Source organism: Pteropus vampyrus, unplaced genomic scaffold (genome assembly GCF_000151845.1).
Source record: "Pteropus vampyrus isolate Shadow unplaced genomic scaffold, Pvam_2.0 Scaffold1, whole genome shotgun sequence".
NCBI lineage: Eukaryota > Metazoa > Chordata > Mammalia > Chiroptera > Pteropodidae > Pteropus > Pteropus vampyrus.
Genome location: NW_011888782.1, coordinates 35,935,335 through 35,957,818, shown reverse-complemented (window position 1 = coordinate 35,957,818; position 22,484 = coordinate 35,935,335). Strand labels below are relative to the sequence as shown.

The window sequence follows — 22,484 nt, the reverse complement described above, 5'->3', positions numbered from 1 at the left end:
TTGTCTTTTGTTATAGCCTCTGTTTTAAAGTCTATTCTGTCTGGCATAAGTATTGCTACCCCAGCTTTTCTTGTTTCCATTTTCATGAAACATCTTTTTTCATCTTTTTACTTTGTGTGTATCTTCTGATCTGAAGTGAGCCTGTTGTAGGTAGTATATATAAGGATCTTGTTTTCTTATCCATTTAGCAATCTTATATCTTTTCATTTGAGCATTTAATCCATTTACATTTAAAGTAATTGTTGACAGATACGTAGTTATTGCCATTTTCTTATTAATATTTTTGGTCTTTTCTTTCTTCTTCTTAAAGAAGTCCCTTTAACATTTCTTATAATACAGGTTTGGTGTTAATGAACTCCTTTAGTTTATTCTTGTCTGTCAATTCTAAGTGATAGCTTTGCTGGGTAAGCTTGGTTGTAGGTCCTTGCTTTTTATCACTTTGAATATTTCATGCCAATCCCTTCTGGCCTGCAAAGTTTCTGTTGAGAAATCGGCTGACAGTCTTAGGGGAGCTTCCTTGTAGGTAACTGATTGCTTTTCACCTGCTGCTTTTAAGATTCTTGCTTTATCATTAACCTTTGACATTTTAATTATGATGTATGTTGGTATGGGCCTTTTTGGGTTCATCTTGTTTGGGACTCTGCCATTTCCTGAGCTTGTATGTCTATTTTCTTTGCCAGGTTAGGGAAGTTTTCCATCATTATTTTTTCAAATAGGTTTCCAATTCCTTGCTTTCTCTTCTCCTTCTGGTAACCCTCTGATGTGAATGTTGGTACACTTGATGTTGTCCCGGAAGCCCCTTAAAATATCCTCATTATTTTGGATTCTTTTTTCTTGTTGTTCTGATTGGGTGTTTTCTGCTACTTTAGCTTCTAAATCACTGATTTGATCCTCTGCTTCATCTAATCTGCTATTGATTCCCTCCAAGGTATTCATTTCAGTACCCATTTTGGTACCTCCCTATGTTTGTATCTATGTATTAGGTGAGGCTGCTATGTTTCCTGGTCTTAGTAGAGTGGCTTTATATAGTAGATGTCCTGTGGAGCCCAGTGGCACAATCTCCATGGTCCCCTAGGCTGGGTGCTCCATATTTGTCCCTTGTATGGGCTGCGTGTACCCTCCTACTGTAGTTGAGCCTTTGTTGCTATTGGCAGGTCAATGCAAGGGATTGACTCTAGGGCTGGTTTGTTGTGAGGAGTGGCCAGTGACTACACTGGAAGAGCTATTGTGCAAGGGCTGACCCTACAGAGCAGGATTCGCTTTAGCAGGGTTCTGGTGCTTGCCCCGTCTGCCCTTTGGGTGTGTCAGTCTGGAGGTGCCTTGAGAAACCAAGCCATGAACTGAGGCCAGCTGCCACTAGGACTGGGCTTGGGGCTGCTCAGCAAGAGGTATGGGGCATGCCAAGGTCAGATACTGCTTATTTGGGTTTTGTGAATCTTTAAGATGTTTTACGAAAGTCTGCAGTATGAGCCAAAACAAGCCGTTTGTATGGAAAAGCCACTAGAAGTAGCTTGGGTTGGGCAGGGACTCAGGGAATCACCAGGGCGGGGAGACCAGTGTAAGCCAGGTTGATGGAGACTCAGATATGGCGGCTGCCTGTATCAGCACACCAGGAGTGGGGAGGGCTCCACAAAGGAACAATGGATTCTGCCAGTACTTCTCTCTGGGAGAAAGCTGCCCTTCCAGCCCTCATCTTTAAGCTAAATAATTCAGTTCCTCCTCTTGTTTCCCTGGCACCTTTCAAGCTGCAGCGCCAGAGCTGGAGCTCAGAAAGAGCGTATCTGTCAGTGAGTAAGTCTATGGGTGGGTCTTTTAAGAGGAATGCCTGAAACTTCAGCAGCTCTCAGTCTCACTAAGCCGTAATCTCAACAGGTTTTCACAGCCAGAAGTTGGTGTATTTTTCTTCTTGGCACTAGAACTCTGGGGAGTCTAATATGGGGTTGGGACCCCCTCACTCTTCCAGGGAGACTTCTGCAGCTGAGATATCCCTCCCAATTTTTTGACTGCCACTTGCAGGTATAAGATCAGCTGTTTCGCAACTCCGCCCCTCCTACTAGTGTCGAGGCAGCTACTTCGGCATGTCCTCAGTTACAGGGCTTCTGTTCAGCTAGACTTCAAGAGATTCTCAATGATGGTTGTTCTGTAGTCTAGCTGTAATTCTAATATGGTCATGAGAGAGGCAAGCACAACATTTACCTACTCTGACAACTTGACTGGAAGTCCTCACAATTTCCAGAGTTTTGGTTTTTTTTGTTTTGTTTTTTTTTAAAGAAGACATATAAACTAGATTGTAGGGAACGTCTTTAGCTTAGGTCAGACAACATACTAGTTTTAGGCACTATTGAAAGCATCTACCTCCATATGTGTATCAAAATAACTTATATAGAAACCTGTTAATTGAAAATTGGCAAATACAAAGTTTAGAAACAATAAACTAATTCTACACTTACTAACAATTGATTTTAAAAGTAATAAAAGCCTAAATTTTAAAACTCAATGTTTTTATTATTTTAGTTTTAACTAAAAATATTTCAAAGTCAAATATCAGAGGATACTGCCCTTTAATTAACAAAACTGCCAGATTTTGAATTTCGATTCCCGTCTACTTAGTGCAGTCGAGGTCTGTAAACAGTCTGCTAGAAGAGCAAATGACAAATAGGGCTCTGTAAAATAGTTCTATCATAGAAACAATGGGCCAATTAAAGATCCTCTTCTATTTATTAAAATGAATCCTCAACCAGCTCTCCTTTTACTTAGTTTAAAAAGGTCTATACATCCTAAAACATATAGCTATTTTCTTTTAAGCTAGTGTATAATCTAAAATTTTCATTAATTCGTGATTTCTATCCTTTTTTATTAGTTACCAATATAAACTGTAAGAGAACCAACCAAAAGCATTTTTTCCAAATTGTATACTTGAAATTCTTGACACAGACTAACAAAAATAAGGTCAACTTACCAATAAATTTCATATAAACTAATCCAAGTAATTCTGCTAGAGCTATAATACCCAAACCTGAAATCAGGAGAGGGCTGTGCAATGCAATACACTCTGTAAAAACAAATGAAATTTTATATCAGAAATTTGCACGAAATACCTGAATTTTTTAAAAGAACCAACAATTAACGGTAATAATATCAAGTTTTAAGGAGAATAATTATTTTTCTAATTATCAAGAAACAAAAATTATTAATATATGTTCACCCATTATTAACTTAATGAAATGACTCCAAATTATTAAAATAAAAAAAGCCATTGTTTGCATAACATGTATATTATCACAGGAAAACTAATGGAAAAGTGAAGCCTAAGTCTCCAACCAATTAGAGCCTGGTTATTTTAAAAAAGCTTTCCCATGAATATAAGCATAGCGGTTTGGCCCATAAGCCACATACAGCCAATAACTATCAAGGCAATGTGGAAAACACTGTTTTCAGTGGGGGCAAAATGAGAATTAAAAAAGAAGAGCTCGCAATATCAAATGCTAGCAAGAATGTAGAGCAAAAGAAATGTTCATTCATTGGCTGGTGGGAATGCAAAACAGTACAACTGCTTTGGAAGACAGTTTGGCAAGTTGTCACTAAACTAAATATACTCTTAACATACAATTGCACTCCTTAGTATTTACCCAAATGAAGCTGAAAAATTATGTCCACACAAAAACATGTACCTCTATATTCTGTGTCTAGATCTGTGATTTTATAACAAATTAACACTTTTCCAATGTACTGAAAGCAACCAAGATGTCCTTAAATAGATGAATGGATAAACAAACTGTGGTATATCCACACAATGGAATATTATTCAATGCTATAAAGAAATGAGCTATCAAGCCACAAAAAGACAAGGAAGAACCTTAAATGCATATTACTAAGTAAAAGAAGTCAATCTAAAAAAATTAGATACTATACGATTCCAAGTATAAGAAAGACATTCCGGAAAATGCAAAACTATGGAGATAGCGAAAAGATCAGTGGTTGCCAAGGGTTTCAGGGTAGGGAGGATGAATAGCAGAGAGCAGAGGATTTTTAAAGCAGTGAAACTTTTCTCTATGATATTCTATGACTATGATCCATGTCATTATACATTTATCAAAATTTACCAAGAGTGAGCCCTAATGTAAACTATGGACTTTGGGTGATAATTCAATATTAGTGTTGGTTCAATGGACTGCAACGAATGTGCCACTCTGGTGGGGGATGCTGATAGTGGAGGAGGCTTTGAGTATGTAGGGTATATGGGAACTCAATTTTGCTGTGAAACTAAAACTGCTCTAAAAAATAAAAGTCTATATAGAAAAAGGAGGAAGGAAGGAAGGCAGGAAGGAAGGCAGGAAGGAAGGCAGGAAGGAAGGGAGCGAGGGAGGGAGGGAGGGAGGGAGGGGAGAAGGACACGACAACGACAGAAAATAGAGCTCTAAGAGAAATTCCTAGTAAAAAGACTAGAGAGAATGTGACTCTTACCTGAAATACAGAGTCTTAGTCCGACCACAGAGAGCACAAAGCCCAGCACCTGAAGGATCAATATGGCAATGCTGAAGGAGGACATCCCAATAGCTGGAGCTTTGAAGAAAAAGCATGTTGAGAGTGTTTAAGAGGCAATCACTCTGACTTGTATTTTGTACAAAAGAGCAATATCCTATGACCAAAGACTGACTCTGGAGTTCCTTGTCAGATGGTAGATGCTCTCCCAGTGATCTAAACCATGTCTTTCTACACAAGTAATCAGCTCCAGATTCACACATTCAGCAGCTTTTATTTTTGCAGTGAACTGAGCTGGACTGGCAGTTTTTACCCAAAATCTTAGAACAATGCTGCTTTTACCACACTCGCATATTTTACAATATGAATGGCTATTATGCATGGCTTCACCATGTGCACACAAAATTGCTCCGGTGGAGAGAACCATTATGCAAGCATGCCATTGTAAATGCTGTAACCTCTATATTGTGTGTCCAGATCTGTATTTTTTATAACAAATTAATATCTTTCTAATATACAGCAACCCAGAGATAGGCTCTAAGACCAAGACTTAAATGTGTAAATAGAAAAAAAAAAACAGATATTTTAATAACAAAAATATAATAGTGATTTACTCCTAAAATGCAGTAAAAATGTTACCAATTATAGTTTGGGTAGCTATACTATCTTTTAAAACTACAATATTAAGATTTGCCAATAACTAAAAATAACATACATATTTCCACTATTTATGATTTATAACCTTATTTTGTAGAACTAGTTTTTTTAAAGAGAGGTTCAGCAAAAGAAGAGAAAAGACAACTTATAACTTCAAAAAACTGAAATAAAAATATAAAGATAATCATTAGGAAATTATATAGCATAATTTTAAAACTCCAACTGGCATTAAATATGTGCATGAAAATCATTTTTTACTAAATATCTTGAAAACCTAATATAACCTTAAAATGTCACTAAGAATAGTTTGAGAAATATTTTAATAAACCAACTTTTATTGTATTATAAAAACTTTACAAGACAATTTTAATCAAAAATGCTGTTTTTTAAATTAAAAAGGTGGGAAAAATCATGCCAGAACAAATACTCACCTATCATAAACACAGAGTACTGAAGTAATATTAGTATCACGGTAGGAACTACAATTAAACCAAGTCCACTAGCCTTCTTTGTTGAGTATTCACCTGTTAATAAATAAAAACAATATTTAAAACGTTTTCCTGCATACTTGCTACTCTATGGGAAGTTACAGTACTCAATGCTACTGTTATGAACTGTGAAACGTTTAAAAATGTTTTCCCCAAAATGTCATACAAAATAAGCAACTATTTTTTGATTACTTAAGGCCAAACTTAAGACATCTAAATATCAACATGTCGAAAACTTAAATGGCCTCTGCCTCCTTCTTAACTACTTTGCAGAATTCCAGTGAGAAACTATGGAGTCTCTCTTGCCAATCCCTTCATTTGTTGTATTTATTCTGTCCCAAAGTCAAGAGTTATTCTTTCCAGCTGTCCTTCTTCCTCATGTCCTAACTCCAGCTACAAACAGAGCTGCCAAATTTATGTTCCTGAACATTACACTCATACTGTTTCCACTCAAAAAACAATGGCTTTCTACAGTCCATGCTTTGAGTCCTAGCCTAACTTTGTTATTCTTTCCATGTGCTGCATATCCTTATTTCCCATTCACACTCCTATCCTCTAAATGGAAATGCTGTTTCTGATCTATTTGTTTCCCACATTTATTCCCATTCCCCTGTCTTGGCCAATGAGGTTTGCCTCTGTAGTGGGTTGAATGGTGGCCCTAAAGATATGTCTACCTCCTAATCTTTGGAACATATGACTATTAATTTACATGGCCAAAGAGTGAGCACTATATGTCAAAATATATGATTAAAGATCTTAAAAGAAGGAGCTTATCCTTAATTAACCAGGTGGGCCCTAAATCCAATGATAAGTGTCTCTAGGAGAGAGGGGCAGAGGGAGATTTAATACAGAGGAAATTCTAGAGCTATGCTGCCACGAACGAAGGAGTTGCAAGATTGCTAGCAAACACCAGAAACTAGAAGAGGCAAGGAATGGACTCTCCCTTAGTCTCATGAGGGAGTGTGGTCCTGATGACATTGTTATTTCAGACTTACGGCCTACAGAACTATAAGAGAATTGCTATTGTTGTAAGACACCCAGTTTGTGGTAATTTCTAGAGTAGCCCTGGGAAACTAATAAGCATCTCTCACCACCCTGAAATGTCCTCAACCTTATCAATCTTGCCTTCCCTCATAGTAACTGTACATCTTACCTGGGATGAAAAGAATGGCTCCAACAATCATAACTATAGTCAGCACTAGTCCAGCAACAAATAAAAGAATGGTCTTCTCCTTCGTAACAGTGGAATATTTAAGTGCTTAAAAAAACAAAGAAAGAATTGCATGAACTCAGACACGAGAAGTAAAGCAACTTCTGTAACTTAAAAAGTGCAGAGACAAACTGATTAACTTCCTATTACTGAATAACCTTTGAGGAACAACTCCTTCATAATAAGCCGCTTCAAATCTTTTTCCTAGTAAGTCAATGGCTAAACAGTGTCACGGCAGAATAAACATGGATGCTGAATTTACTGGTGATGCCTTTATTCCCCTAACTTTAAAGATAAAGTCATATTCATGAGACTTTATCAACTGAGGCATTATCAATATTTCGGGCCAGATAAGCCTTTGCTGGAGAGGGGGCTGCTCTGCGCATTATAGAACATTTAGCCTTATAGCCTCCCTGGCCCCTACAAACTACATGCCTAACAGCTCCCAAGTTGTATAAATTAACAATGTCTCTAGGCACTTTCAAATGTTACTTGAGAAGTAAAACCACTCTAGGTTTACAACTGATATAGATAACGTTGATGGGAAATAATTGGCAAATTAATACTGAGAGAAAGAGAACTTTGTTCAACCTTATATAAAATTAGTAAGGCATCTGGAAATCTAGATATTTTGTTTTGAAAAAGCAGAATAAACACGGGACAAATCACACCCTCTGGAAAGCCTGAGGGGCGAAATGCTTAAATTGTTTAATTAAAATAATTTCATAAAAATAAACTATAAATATTCAACAGGACTCATTACATATGTTATTGTTTTTGATGCTAGCTCTATCGTCAAATACCTAGTACCTTCCCTGAATGAATAATATAATGGATATACCTAAAAATATTTCTTTTACTACATCTTCACCTTTTGGGTTTTGTTTTGGTTAATATTATTATTATCATTATTATTTTACCAAGAAAGTTGTTAAAATTAGCCAAAAGCTGACTGAGTAGCAGGGAGAAACAGAGTACATGATTAAAATTCTACTTTGTTTCATCCAGGCCATTAGTCAATGTCCCAAGAGAGAAAATGTGTAAAATTTTACATTTCGTATTAAATTTGCTTTCACGAAAATGACAAACAGATCAAATACAGTAAAAAACAACAAATAACCCCCTAAATGACCAGGCTAAAATCTATCTTTAACATATTATAACCTAGGGTTATATGCTAACCTATGGTTAAGGTATTTGAGGTATAATATAGGCACATACCCAAAGATTTTTAAAAATCACTACCAACTCATACCTTAGATTGTAACCTCAACTTTATTCTCTTTAGGGGGAGATGGAAGGCTAATCAATCATCAGTCCTAAAGCTGAGTAACTGAAATTGACATTAATCAGAAAAGAATAAAAAACAATATGGCATGTTCCCCAAGCTTTTATTTGATCCATCCAGCCTTAGTCTTACCACTCAGTTATATGAGTCATGACTATGACTCAGTCATGTCCCTGCCTTCTTATAAGGCACAGATTTTCACAGCTTCCCTATTTTCTAGTCTCGAACACTGGCTAGGATGAAATTCACTGTAGAGGTTACAAAAGGCACATAGAAAAACAAACTTTCTCTAGATATGTCAGGTTTTTCATTTTAATTCAATGCATATTATTATCTAACTAGAGCTTGAAAGTTCTGCAAAAGGCTTATAAAATAGAAGCCGTTTCAAATGCACCTCACAATTGAACATTCAAAAGACAACCTTCCAGGCTTAATTCAATACATGAAAGAGCTACTAAGATGAAGCAGCAAAAATTCACCTTAGAGTACAGTAGAAGTTCATGCAAAAAGGATGACTTATACCATTTTTAATTAAAATAAGAATTCGACCCTCATATAAATTCAAAATTAGGAAAAAAATGCTAAAAAAAAGCAATGATAATAAAACACCACAAAAATACCACTATTGACAGTGTTCTACCATAGAATGACCTTTTCAAAACCTTTGCATATAAATACTGGAGGTGGCTTTAGTTCTTGTTGATTAATTCAACCACTATTTCTTTTTCAAGGTTACCTTCAACTCTTCCTTAAATTAAGCAGCCATTACTAACATATATATCAGCGGGGTCTACTTAAGTAACCACAGTCAATGAAAGAGGATCACCACACTTTCTTTAATAAATCTTTATAAAGAGTTTCTTTTGATTGTTTCCTTTGCTCACAATGGTCATAGTTTAGCATACCCCACAGTAAGTGTGGAGAAGGTACCTTGCAGCCTAGTTGTCAATTTTCAGCATAGTTAAAGGGTTAGGAATCTGACATAGATGCTATAGAACTCAAGAATCTCAAGGATCTTTTTTTGGTGGTCTTTTCTTGTTCTTTAAATAGTAGATTTATCCTTATCTATCAAATCTATGAAAACTTTAAGTGTAAACAAAGGAAATAAATTCAAGTACCTCCCCAAACACCTAGCATTAAGATGAAGATAATTTAATGTGTTCTAACAGCAGGCTCTTATCAAACTTCCTGGTATGATTTTCTGGCTACTTGGCAAGACAAATCTTTATAATTTCAAAATTCTGCACGCTTTAAAAGATTTCCCTCAGCTAAAAGTACTGAAATCAACATACAATAAAATGAGAAATAACAGTATTTACATTTTTAGATACTTTTTTTTTTTTGCAGTTTTAGGTTTTTAACAAAATTTAGAGGGAGGTACAAAGAACTCTTACATACTACCTGCCCCTATACATGCATAACTCCCCCATTATCAATATCACTCACTAGAATGGTATATTTTTAGCAAGGATGAGCCTACACTGATACATCATAATCACCCAAAGTCCATAATTTACCTTAGGATTCACTTGATGTTACCTTGGTGTTGTATATTCTATGGGTTTGGACAAATGTATAACAACATATATCCATCATTTAAGTATCATACAGAGTATTTTCAGTGCCCTAAAAATCCTCTGTGCTATCCCTATGCATCTCTCCCTGCATCTCACTTCTAGCAACCACAACTCTTTCTCTACAGTTTTGCCTTTTCTAGAATATCTTATAGTTGAAATCATACAGCATGTAGTCTTTTCAGATTGGCTTCTTTCACTTAGTAATATGCATTTAAGGTTTCTCCATGTCTTTTCATGGATTGATAGCTCACTTCTTTTTAGCGGTTAATATTATTACATTATCTAGATGTATCACAGTGCATTTATCCACTTACCTACTGAAAAAAACATCTTGGTTGCTTCCAAGTTTTGGCAATTATAAATAAACTGCTATAAACATTCCTGTGCAGGTTTCTGTGTGGACATAAGTTTTCAACTCCATTTGGATAAATACCAAGGAGCACAACTGCTGGATCATCATATGAAAAAATATGTTTAGTTTTGTAATAAACTGCCACACTGCCTTCCAACATGGCTGTTTTGCATTCCTACCAGCAATGTATGAGAGTTTCCATGGCTCCATACCCTCACTAGCATTTGGTGTTGTATTTACATTTCTAACAAAATTTAGAACCTCAGTACTCTTGACACAAGAATACTAAATATATGAGAAGACAATATTACTTTTTTGTCAACAAATTATACCCTCCATAAAATAATTAAATCTAGTCAGCCATTTCTCAGAAATGGGGTAGGTTGGTCCACTTATTTGTTCTACAAATATTTACTGTGTAGCTACAATATATTGGCCCTTTTATCAGTCCATCTCAACAACATCAAGGTACAAGTATTACTTTATTTCTTTATTCAAGAATTGACTGGGCATCTACTACGTGGCAATCACTATTCTAAGTGCTGGCAGCTGACAAAGACAAATACTCCTGCCTGAAGGCCATAACATTCTAATGCGAGTGAGTGATGCGAAGTGTTATTTCGACATCATCTTTCCCAGTTAAATAAAAGGTATGGGTCTACTCTAGCCTAAGAAAGTCCTTTTATGTAATCTTTTAAATTCATGTGAATGAAGAAATGGCATGTCCCTCTAGCCACCCGAAGAAACAGCTGTTAGAAACAAATATTCCATTAGGATTTTCTCATTTCCTTGTCACTGATATAAAAGCACATATAAGATATAATGCAGGTTGCAGTTGATGAAATGTGGTGAAATTAGCAGGCCGATTTGAAGATTAAATAATATTTATCATCTTAGTTTTCATGATACTCTGAAGACAGGATTTGATATGCCCTTATAGGCCTACACAGACCACAGTCTATGAACAAACCCCCCAAATCCAAGAATTCAATGCTTGCTCAAAGACATAACATTTAGACGGTCTCTTATTAAGTGATTAGTGACTTAGTGATGATACAAGAAAGCTTACCAGTGAGGTATAACTCATATCAGATTAAGAATAAATCGTAAAGGGGGGATGTGTTTGCTTTTATTATTAAAGTGCTATTTTCTGGTAACTCAAGAAAAGTAAGTTTAGAATATTTTTAGGTATCTGTTGAGCTGAAAGTCAATATTGTCTTTGATGCAGGATAAAGCACAATAACTTTTAAAATAAAATTAGAATTTCAAATTTTGAAATTATTTAATTAAAATTAAATTTTAAATACTATTTAAAAATACTTAACACACTCATAAAACAACAACAAAGAAGGTTCTGTGAAACTGATGAGAGGGAAGAATGAATATTAATGCCAATGATAAACTAGTTACTTGCCAGAGGCAAGTAAAATAATTTCATAATAAACTACATACACTATCCAACCTGCTTTGATGAAACAACATTGTCAAAATGAATAATAATTAGAAATCACATTCTCAGTCTATAGGATTCAGAAATAAAAGAGCCCAGGCCTGTGGAGAAAGTATTTTGAATATAAAAGATTAAAGAAGAGGCTATCCAACATACTAACTTCCTTTTCTTGGTTCAAAATATTCCCTGGCCTTGTGGATGATGCCATAACTTCAGAGTGTATGCAGGAAGTTGGGAAGTTTGATTTGGGAAGAATCAAAGGAATAGCAACTACATTTCTACAAAAGAGTATATTGCTGAGCTACATTTTTTTTTTTTTTCAGTTCTTTCTAAAATAAAACCAGTACATAAAACATATTTAATAACAAAATGTGGTAATTATGTGAACAGGACTAAGGAAAAGCACTGAGAGTTCAAGATTAACAGAATTCAGAGTAAAACTGTATGTGGGACATAAAACGGAAAGCAACAAACTAACAAGACAAACAAAAACTCATACACAAAGACAACAGTTTAGTGGTTACCAGAGGAAAAGCAGGAAGGGGAGGAGGTAGATAAGGGTAAAGGGGATCAAATATATGGTGAAAGAAGGAAATTTGAGTTTGGGTGGTGAACACACAATGCCATATACAGATGATGTATTATTAAAATGTACACTTGAAATCTGTATAATTTTATTAACTGTCACCCCATAAATTTAATTACAAAAAAATTTTAAAAAAAGAATTCAGAGTAAAGTTAATAGCAAAGTCTTATTAACAGAAGCTATCAACCAGATCACAGAATGATTCTTTTTAATTAAATTTATTGTGATGATATCATATCTTCCTGTATAGATATTTCCTGGTGCAAATTAGTATATGTCCTCACTTCTTCAGAAAGATTTTTCTAATCTACGAGGAAATTCTCTGTTCCATTACTTCTTTTAAAGTGCTTTCATGGCCTAATTACTTTTAATATTAAGCTAGTCTTCAAAATTGAACTCAAGGACTAAGCAAGATCGCAAGGTTTTTGTGACAGAGAATTTTTTTGTTCTTGAATTTCCCAACAATGATTTCTAGAGGGACATCTAACCAAATACCACAAGCAGGAACCAAAATCCTTGTGGAATAATCTTGTGCAGGGACTAGAAAGTTAGAAAATGAAATGAAAGATAACCTTGAATGCACAAGTTTTAAATAAATTACTACAATCGTGGCTTTGCACAGTTCTGATATGCATAAATTTCAGTTATCGTGATTTAGTTAACATAAGTCCTCTAAAAGCCCAGTTCAAACTTCAGTTACCACAATATATTAACTGAGCAATTGCATAAAGTGCAAACTTCACTGCCATTTCTTCGGTCCACAAATCACTACATAAATAACAGATGTGCATCATGATCAGTGACCAATCATGTCACTTTCAAAGAACTGGTCACTGCACATCTGTTATTCAATTCACTCAGACAGCAAAGCATATGTTGTGTTACCTCCTGTTTCCCAGTGACAAACCATTGTGACATTTTTTAATGGGTAATCAAAAGAGGAACTGGGCAATAAAGATGAAAGAGCAAAGAAATGTAAAATGATAATGCTGGAAGTGAATTTCGAATAGAACATAAATGACATTATAGAAAAAAGAGCTGACTGTGCAAATGTCAACACTACTGTCACTCAAGAGATTCTAGATATGCAGCTAGAGAAACTTCGTAAAACTGAACTTATTGACATAAATTAGTTCAGTGAGGAGGTGGTGACACAAAGAATAAAGATGTCCCAGAAGAAGTAACTCTGGCAAAAACCTTCACGGGAAAGGAACTCTCAGAGATAGTTCATGACACTGAAAAAGAAAAGATAAAATGCTGGAAGCGGATCCAGGTCTGTGTAAAGTGAAGACTCCTTGTGTATGACAAAAGTTCCAAGGAGAGAAAAATAAGCTAAGATACATCTATCTCAAAAAATTTCAAAATATTAGCCAGTTCTTGATGTAGAGCTGAACCTTAATTTTATGAGAAAAAGAGGTATTGGTAGGCAGCACTTGAAATCATTATCAAATGTCTAAATGAAAGAAAGTATCTGTTATATTGTCCAAGAGTGAGAAGAACTCTGAAAATCAGCCAGGAATTTAAGTGGAATAGGAAACTGTGAATGAGACCAAAAATAAAGTGCCTGAAATGCAATACTATTAGAGATTTGTTACTTCAGTTAAGACTCAGTGTTTGATTCTAATAATCTGAGATGTTTGCTAAGCATAGGATTTAAAAGTTTGTTTGCTTAAAAGTTTGTAAGTTAAAGCTAAAAGCAAAGGTATTTGGGAACATTTCTCTATAAGAGACCTTTGAATTCAAAAGGTGGGTCTAAGACTCACCATATCTGAAAGCCCTTGGCTTGGCTTCAGTTCAGAAGTCTTCTCAGGTTTCTTCCTCAGGAGGATCAATGGCATCCTGAGATCAATTCAAGATACCTTTTAGGTATAAAGAAAGTCTTTCTCCTCAAAGGGAAGACATAATCTGCTGTCTTTACTGAACATTTAGCCTACAGAAGACCCAGTTTTTATCTTAGACTACTAAAGACTGACAGGCAGAGCTAGAAAAACCATGGACAGAAACCCACTGTGGTCAAGTATAGTCTATAAACAGTAATCAGAACTTGAAGAGAACTAGAAATCTACAAATCTGAAGAGAACTAGATTTGTAGAGAACTTGAAGAGAACTAGAAATCTGAGTTACTAGCAATATTTTAGGAGCTATAAGATACCACACTCCAAAAAGTGTGTAACCAAACAGTGAATGGAAAATAGGACTCTCCTGTTGGTTGAATCTGCAGGACATAAACAGGAGGCCTCTTACAAAGAGTACCAAAAGAAAAGGAGATTTAGATCCTGGTCTATCCCAAAGATGTGACAAAAGGAACAGAAGAGGCACACTTATTTGTCTCCTCAACAGAAATGTGAGTGCTACAAAGCCAGGGGCAATATGCATTTTACTTCCACATCTTGTGCACACAGCCCTGTGCTTAGCAATCGGTAGGCATCTCATTGACAGACATTAGTTGAATAAACAAAGCAGGTCCACATTCTCCTCTATCAATAACAGTCTGATTTACTCAGTCAGTGCATGCAGGTATAGGTTCACTCTTCATGGAAAAAAAACTCAAAGTAAGTTCAAGACAGGGAGGAAGTATAGTGGTTGAGGTAAATAACACTGGTTCAAATTCCAGTAGTACCAAAAAACACCTGGGTGATTGTGGACAAACTGCCTAACCTATCCATGCCTCTGTTTCTTATCTATAAAACAGGAATGGTAACAATACTACCTACCTCCATAAAGTTCCTGGGAAAAGTAAATGTGATTTCAGATGGAGAGTACTTTGCACAATGCCTATCATATAGAGCAAATGTTCTACAAATGTTTAGGTACTATTTTATAAACACATTTAAATGTGAGTTGAGGCTGGGTGAATCATGTATATAGGTACCTTCTGTACACACACACACACACACACACACACACACACACACACACTTGTTCTAAGATGAGCCTAAATAAAAAATTGCCACCAAAATATTTTTTAGGTTCATAAGCATGTTTCTTAAAATATGACCAGTAGAATAATATAAAAAAGAACATTCACCTCACTAACACACACGAAAAAATTAAAATAATGTTTTTCATCTATCAAATTAGCAAAGATTTCAGAATTATAATGATGTTAGGCTTGTGAGGTGAAAGACAAGTATTCTTATCTGCAATATTAATTGATATAATGTTTCTAAAAACATATGACAGTATGTTTCAACAGGCTTAAAATATCTCTACCATTTCCAGGCTACATATCTTCAGTAGAGTTACTCTCATAATATTAATAAAAAAAAAATTGGAAAAATCTTTAATATCCATCAAAATGAGAGTTAAGTAAATTATAGTGCATACCTAAAAGAAGAAATGTGGGGTGGAGGTGGGAATCAGGATGTATAAAAGCCATGAGTCCATTTATAGTTTTGCTTTTTTTAAAGAAAGATAAGAAAAATACATAGTAATAAGACAGAAAGGGAAGCAGGAAATTCACTAGACTACACTAATGGTTTATTTCCAGGTTGTGGGACTTCAGATGATTCTTGTTTTTTTCTTTGTAACTTCCTATATTATGTAAGGTATTCTAAAGTGCTATGTATTACTTTTTTAAGTCAGAAAAAAATTGTAAAGCTTATTTTGTAAAAATACAGCTGACAGGAACAGACTCACTCCTGGTTCAGTCCACTAAAAATAATGCTACTAATGAGAATGCCATGATCAGCAACCTTCGATTAATCCAAATGCAACAAATCACTCTGTGAAATAATTTTTTTAAAAAAGCAAATTTCCTAAATTCTATAGCGTAGGCCTTAAGGCCTGAGTCTGCCAACAAGGTTAAAGGCCTTCCCTAACATCAGTGAAGACTGGTGAAGTCTTGATGCTATACCAGTCTTTTGCTTAAAGTGAAAAGTCTCTTGAGATTCTAAGAAAATTTACAGAAGAATTCTAGATCGGTTTTGAAAGTGAGAGTTGTGAAATGTCTTGACAGTTGTCACATTAGCTCTTTCTTTCCCCCTTTTTGCCTTTTAGACAAAAGTTGAGAAGAGCTTTTAAATTACAAAGCATTTCCAGAGTGCCATACATTTAGAAGAGCTCTTAAAATATATGACCAGTCATCTCTCTTTCCATTTTTACATATCACTTTAGATATACATGCCTTAAATTGAGTAAAAGTAAAATTCATGAAATCTATAATAGGCCTATCCACTACAGTATTTTACTAGCTTTCACTTCTTTTTTTAAAGGTTGTGGAATAAAATAAATAAATGAAACCAGCATTATTTACCCCTTGCCTTGCATAAATGTTAACTGGCCTTCAATGACTATTTCAGTGCACTACTGGGAGACAGAAATAAATCTTATATTTTAAACATGTAAAAGTTTAGACTGTCACCTCAAAACTTCACTAATTTAGTAAATTTCCTTTACCAAACTGGTATGGAAATACAGTTGACCCTTGAACAACGCATAGGGTTAGAGGAGGTGACGCTCCCACCCTAAGCAGTCGATGTCAGCATACAACTTTAGACTCCCTGAAAACTTAGCTACTAACAGCTACTATTGACCAGGATCTTCACCAATTAACAGTTGATGAACACATATTTTGTATATTATATGTATTATACACAGTATTCTTACAATAAAGTAAACTAGAGAATAGAATATGTTATTAAGAAAATCACAAGAGAAAATACATTTATAGTACTTATTGAAAAAAATCCACATATAAGTGGCCCCACACGGTTTAACGCTGTGTTGTTTAAGGAAGGTTGAGTAGTATTATCAACCAGAATGCATATTTCCTTCTCATTTAGGAGTGACAATTCTACACTGTTGATGCTAAATCTGATGAAGCTTTAAGATCTGCCCTGAAAAGTTTTGTCACATGATTATTATAGCAAAACATGGTCAAAGAACACAACTTTCCTGTGGCTACTTCCTTAAGGGCTGCAGAATTGCACAGTAAAAATGACAAACATGGTTCAAACTAGGCCTTTTCTAGGATGAACACATGTGTGCAGAGAAGTTCGAACTGGGAAAACAAGAGAGGAGAATCTTAATGCTCAGAAGTGCAACATCCTCTCTTAACACTGCAATGTAGGCTGTGACCTTCCCATCACCAAAGAAAATAATGTGAGTAAATGCCCTGTAAATGTTAAAATCAGTATGAGTTTTAGATATGTTATTATTAGGATTCCCGCTACTGATTGTTTTAAGAAACAAACCTTGTTAAGAACTACAGCAAATTATGAGGGTAATATGCACTTCAAAGAGAATATTAAGACTGTATATTCTTATTTATGTTATCATACTTCCTAATGTGACTTAAATATTGCACTGATATTGCCTCCCAGAAATAACCATTTCATCACTAAAAACATATGCAAAAATAAAAATAAATACTTACTCACAACACCAAACTGTCCCCAGAACAGAAGTATAGCCAACATTGGGAAAATAATAATGAGGATATTTTCATTTGGAGAAAACCATAAGACTGGAAAGAGAAAAAGCAAAAATCACAATTAATATTTACTATAATAAGTCAACAATATATTTTATTGGGAAGATGGAAAATAAAAATAATTGATTAAAACTGCGGCCTTTAAATAAACAATTACCCATAATAATTTATTTACATAACAAATTTTCCTTATGAATCAAGAAACTAGTTATTTGTTTTTCGTCACACTTTCCCTAATCTATGATTTATGGAAAGAAATAGTATGCCACAGAAGCTGAGAACAAAGCTCTCCAGCCACAATGCCTGGGTTTGACCCGCAATTCTAATTTATAGCCTCTGTGACCGTGGACAGTTTTAACATCTTTCCGTTCTTCAGCTGTGACTCTAGTACAGCACACAGCACCTACACCTTGAAGGACTGTTGTGACTATTAACAAAGTTAAGATATGAAAAGGGCTTAAAACAAAGCTTGGCACTTACCAAGTGCTAAGTAAACATTAAGTACAATTATTATTTTGTGCTCCCATGGTGAATGGCTCTATGTGTAAAGTGCCAAGAATTTACCTTAATGCGACAGTGAAGTCTTCCTGTACAGACTGACTCTGGATGGAAGTAAGGAAGTTGTACAACTAGATATCCTCCCCTTACTGTGACTTAAGACAAAGGGAGATGTGAGCCCTAGCTTTTCTGAAACTTACTCTGGAACAGAAGATGTATTTTGGAATAACTGAATAGGCTGAAAAATGGCTGTTTACATATAAAGTAACATGAGGAGCTTTAGGTATTAAGGAAGCTTCTATTAAGTGGGTCACATGATACCTAGACAGTAAAAGTATAGCCACCCATTCTATAAAGAAAATTGTGATAGTGAGACTTCAAATGAAATGTTAAGAACACTTAATATTTTAAAGCTTGCCTGCAGGGGAAAGGGAGGGGGAATTGTGTGGAGAACACCAGTGAATACTGCCCAAAAGCCAGCGTACTAGCATTCCTCTGAAATCAACTCTTTGAAATCCTCCACTGCTCTGCCTCTCTTTATCAGCACGTGAGGAACCTTGCAGATTTTCCTACCATAATGCTAGCCATGCATTTCTCGTGCTAAGCTTATAATGTTAAACTCTGGTAAATGTTCACAATAATCCCCAGAATATAACACTATAAATTTTTATCTCAGAGACATTAGCTTTCCAGTATCTAGCAGTTGCCCTATACATAGTAGACTCAATAGGTTTACTGTTGAAGGGTGCAATCATAAGACAGTTTGGCGAGTGAATGGAAGACACTTTTTTTTTTGATGTTCCAGTTGCTGCAGATCTCCACCAGGAGAGATGTTTTCAGGTACTCTGAATCAATACCACCTTAATTTCCAACTGAATTACTGAACATCTTCCAAAAAAAACACCTTTCAATTAAAATCCTACCAGGAAAAACCTCTGTGAATTATGTTTAGGTTTTCAAATACAATGCCCACAGGATTTAGTAAAAGCTTTATGATATAATGACTATTCTTAATCGACTTACTTTTCTCTACCCACTGTCTCTATTATTTTGTTTTGAGTTGGTTATATTAACTTCTCAAATCCTCACAATTATGATATGAGGAATTATTAACCCCTCAATGCTAAGGATATTATGACACAGTAAATTAAGGATCTTAAGTATCTTAAATTTTCAAGTCCCAAACTGACTCCTGATCCCCTCCCTGACCAAAACCTTCCCTCTTAGTTTTTGCCATTTCAGTACTGGTGACTCCATTTCTTCAGTTGCTCAGGCCAAAAACCTTGGAGTCATCCTTGATTCCTTGGTTTCTCTCACACCTTACATCTGGTCCAACAGTCAATCCTGTGAGCTCTACTTTCAAAATATAGCCAACATCTGATCTCATGTTCAAGATGAGCTGACAATGAAATGTTCTTTCATTAGCCTCTGTCCCTATAAAACAATCTTCAACAATCTTAGGATTTATTAACAGAAATCTATTAGTAAAAATAAGAGGTATGTTTGACCCTGGTCTGACCACTCATTTTGTACTTATTAAACAAACATTTACTGAAAGCCTACCATGGGTAGGATACTCTTCTAAGGTATCTGAGGTCCAGCAGTGAACAAGGCAGGTGGGGCCATGAACCTGAAGAAGGAGAGGAGATGAAGGACAGACTCTTGAGGGTAGTAATGAAAGGCTTCTGGGGAAAGGAACTGGATCTGAGCCTTGTATGGGAAGGAGCCTGCCAAGTGAAGACAGGGAAGAGACTCCAAAGGAACTGCAACTTTGAGCAACCAAATGATGGTTGCTGTGGTTAGAATTTAGTGATACAAGAGGAGATGGGAAGGGTTTGCTGGGGCGAGATTATGTTAGGTCTTAACAGTTTGTTAAGAGAGTTTGTATTTTATTCTAAGAGCAATGACAAGTGATTAGAAGGCCTCAATAGAGAAGAAAAATGATCTGATTTATTTAAAATCTTCTTTGGCAGCCATGCGTAGAATGAATTCTAGAGAAGCAGGACTTATCAGAAAGTTTGTGCAGCAATTGCGTAGAGAGGCAGGGCATAGGACATGGCCCACAAATGCAGTTCTTAGTCCAGTTTTACTCATCACAGTGGAAGACATAATGGAATGGATCCAAAGAAGGTGACCAGAACGGGGATCCTGAAACCATGTGGGATGGCTGAAAGAACTGGGGATTCTTACTTTAGATAAGAAGAAACTTGGGAGAGAACTTTTATAGCCCTCCTAGTGAGTAAGAAATTGCAGTGCTGCAAGTTTTAGCTTGACTTACAAAAGAACTGGAACTTTCTGACAATAATCTAGATACTTTAGGAAGAAAGAGTCTCATCATGTCAAGCATTTAGGTAAAAACTCTGAATGACCAATTTACCTGGGGTGTGACAGAAGTAATTCCTGAATTAGATGGCAAGACAGACTAGATGACTCCAAGCCCCTGTGCAGAAATAATAAGTGTAAGAGACAGTTCAATGACAGAAAAGGGTGGGGTTATAGAACAAACATATTATTGTCTAAGTGATTCTTAAATGGAGCTTATTAGAATCACCTGGGGGTTTATTCAAATTTCAAACCCTCTCCCCTGTCAGCTCCCACCCCAAGATTTTAATATGTTCCCCAAGGTAAATGTGTGTGTGTGTGTGTGTATGTTGGGGGGGGGTGGTCCATGATTCTCTGTTTAAAATCATTGCTGCAGACCTCTGCTATAATTTACATGACTGTGTTACGTCCTCTCACTGACATGAGTTACCTCTAATTTGTTAAGGTGGTAAGAGTTTGAGGATCATTGAATTGGATATGAATGTACCAAATGAGATACCCAATGTTTCATACAAAACAATTTATATGCCAATTAAGCTATTGATTTGTTATGGTAGTACTGTCAGATGACTTCAATTTTTGTGCCCCAAGGGGAGGAGACAAGGTACTTCTCTAAGGTCCCGTTCAGCTCTAAATTTCTGTGGCACTAAAAAAATAAATTAAGCTTAAAATGGACGAAGAACAACATCAGATATTTTTCCACCTTGTGATTAAGAAAAATAATCCAAGGGCATCCACACTCTCATTTCATTCAAGCTATGGCTGACATCTCTGTCCATTATTCTCCCCCAATTCCTACTCAGGCAGAGTGGTTCCCTGGAAGAATATATGGTCTATGGATGACTATTTAAATTTTGCTCCCAAGCCTAAGTATCATAAAAAGCCCGTAATTCATTCTTCTTATCACTGTGTACGAAACGGAATAAACACAAAAATTAAAGAGATCATTCTAATGTACCTTTCCTTCAAATATATACAGGCATACCTTGTTTTACTGCACCTCGCTTATTATGCTTCACAGATGTTGTTGTTTTTTTTTGTTTTTGTTTTTTTTTAACAAATTGAAGGCAAAACCCTCCACCAGCAAAACTGGCTTTATTGTGATGGTCTATAACCTAACCCACAATATCTCTGAGGTATGCTTGTACATGGTAAACCTTCGCAAACACAGAGAACACCTGTTTCCACAAAAAAAGATCACAGTAAAATTCACAACACTAAAATGCAAGCTAAATTTTTACATTTCAGGATTGTGATGACTTTTTTGAGGTACTGACTTGGTTAGGCTGTAGTCTCAGTTATTTAATCAAACCCAGTATTCCAAGGTAGCTCCCCAAATCCCTGCACCCTGCAATCAGCCTTTTATAATTTCTTCCCCTTGAAGGAGAGATGAGATTGTGAATAGGATGGATTTCATTCACATGATTATGCTGTGTCATATGGCAAAAGGGATTTTGCTGGTGTAATTAAGGTGCTCATTCAGTTGACTTTAAGAAAAAGAGATTGTCTTTGGGAAAGAGGGGGCTAATCTAATTCAGTAAGCCCTTAAAAGGGTCTGGGCCCTTCCTGGCAAAAGAAATTCAACATATGAGAGGACTTCAACAAAAGGAAGATTTTCATTGCTGACTTTAAATATGAAGAGGCTATGTGGCAAGGAATGAGGGCAACCTCCGAGATGTGAGAAAAGTCCCTAGCAGACATCTAGCAAAGAAACAGGGACCTCAGTCCTATAACCACAAGAAACAAGACCCCAAACTCCATATGAGAATACAGCCTGGCCAACACCTTGATTTCAGCCTCATAAGACTTTGGAGAACCCAGTCATTCCATGACCACAATTGTGACCTACAAAACTGTGAGGTATTAAAAAAACTGTATTTTTTAAGGCTGCTACATTTGTGGTTATTTGTTATACAGCATCAGAAAACTAATACGAGGATCCTGTAGTGCCTTCATGTTAACATAATGAACATAATGCATATCATGTTGTCAAAGATGGAAACAGCAACTTGCTGAATCTGAACTTGATCTTTTAAACAAAACTGATAGCTTACTTGAAAAATGTAAAATCTTAAGCTTCCAAGTTTTTTTTTCATTAATAATATAAAGGCAGATACTAATAACACATTTTATAACCATA

At 35.7% G+C, this 22,484-nt stretch overlaps 1 protein-coding gene across 5 annotated transcripts in view; it reads right to left on the bottom strand.

Annotated features, from left to right (window-relative positions):
- CD47 (CD47 molecule) overlaps positions 1–22,484 on the bottom strand; it is a 50,747-nt gene that overhangs the window by 13,635 nt on the left and 14,628 nt on the right. For all 5 annotated transcript variants that reach the window (XR_002778984.1, XR_897353.2, XM_023527201.1 and 2 more), the window contains exons 3-7: positions 17,468–17,557; positions 6,781–6,885; positions 5,571–5,663; positions 4,465–4,563; positions 2,960–3,052 (exon numbers count right to left, since the gene is read on the bottom strand). Coding sequence is in view for 3 of the 5 variants with exons in the window: in XM_023527201.1 (XP_023382969.1) it covers positions 2,960–3,052; positions 4,465–4,563; positions 5,571–5,663; positions 6,781–6,885; positions 17,468–17,557 (480 nt within the window). In the remaining 2 variants the exon portion in view is untranslated. The remainder of the gene's footprint in view (positions 1–2,959; positions 3,053–4,464; positions 4,564–5,570; positions 5,664–6,780; positions 6,886–17,467; positions 17,558–22,484) is intronic.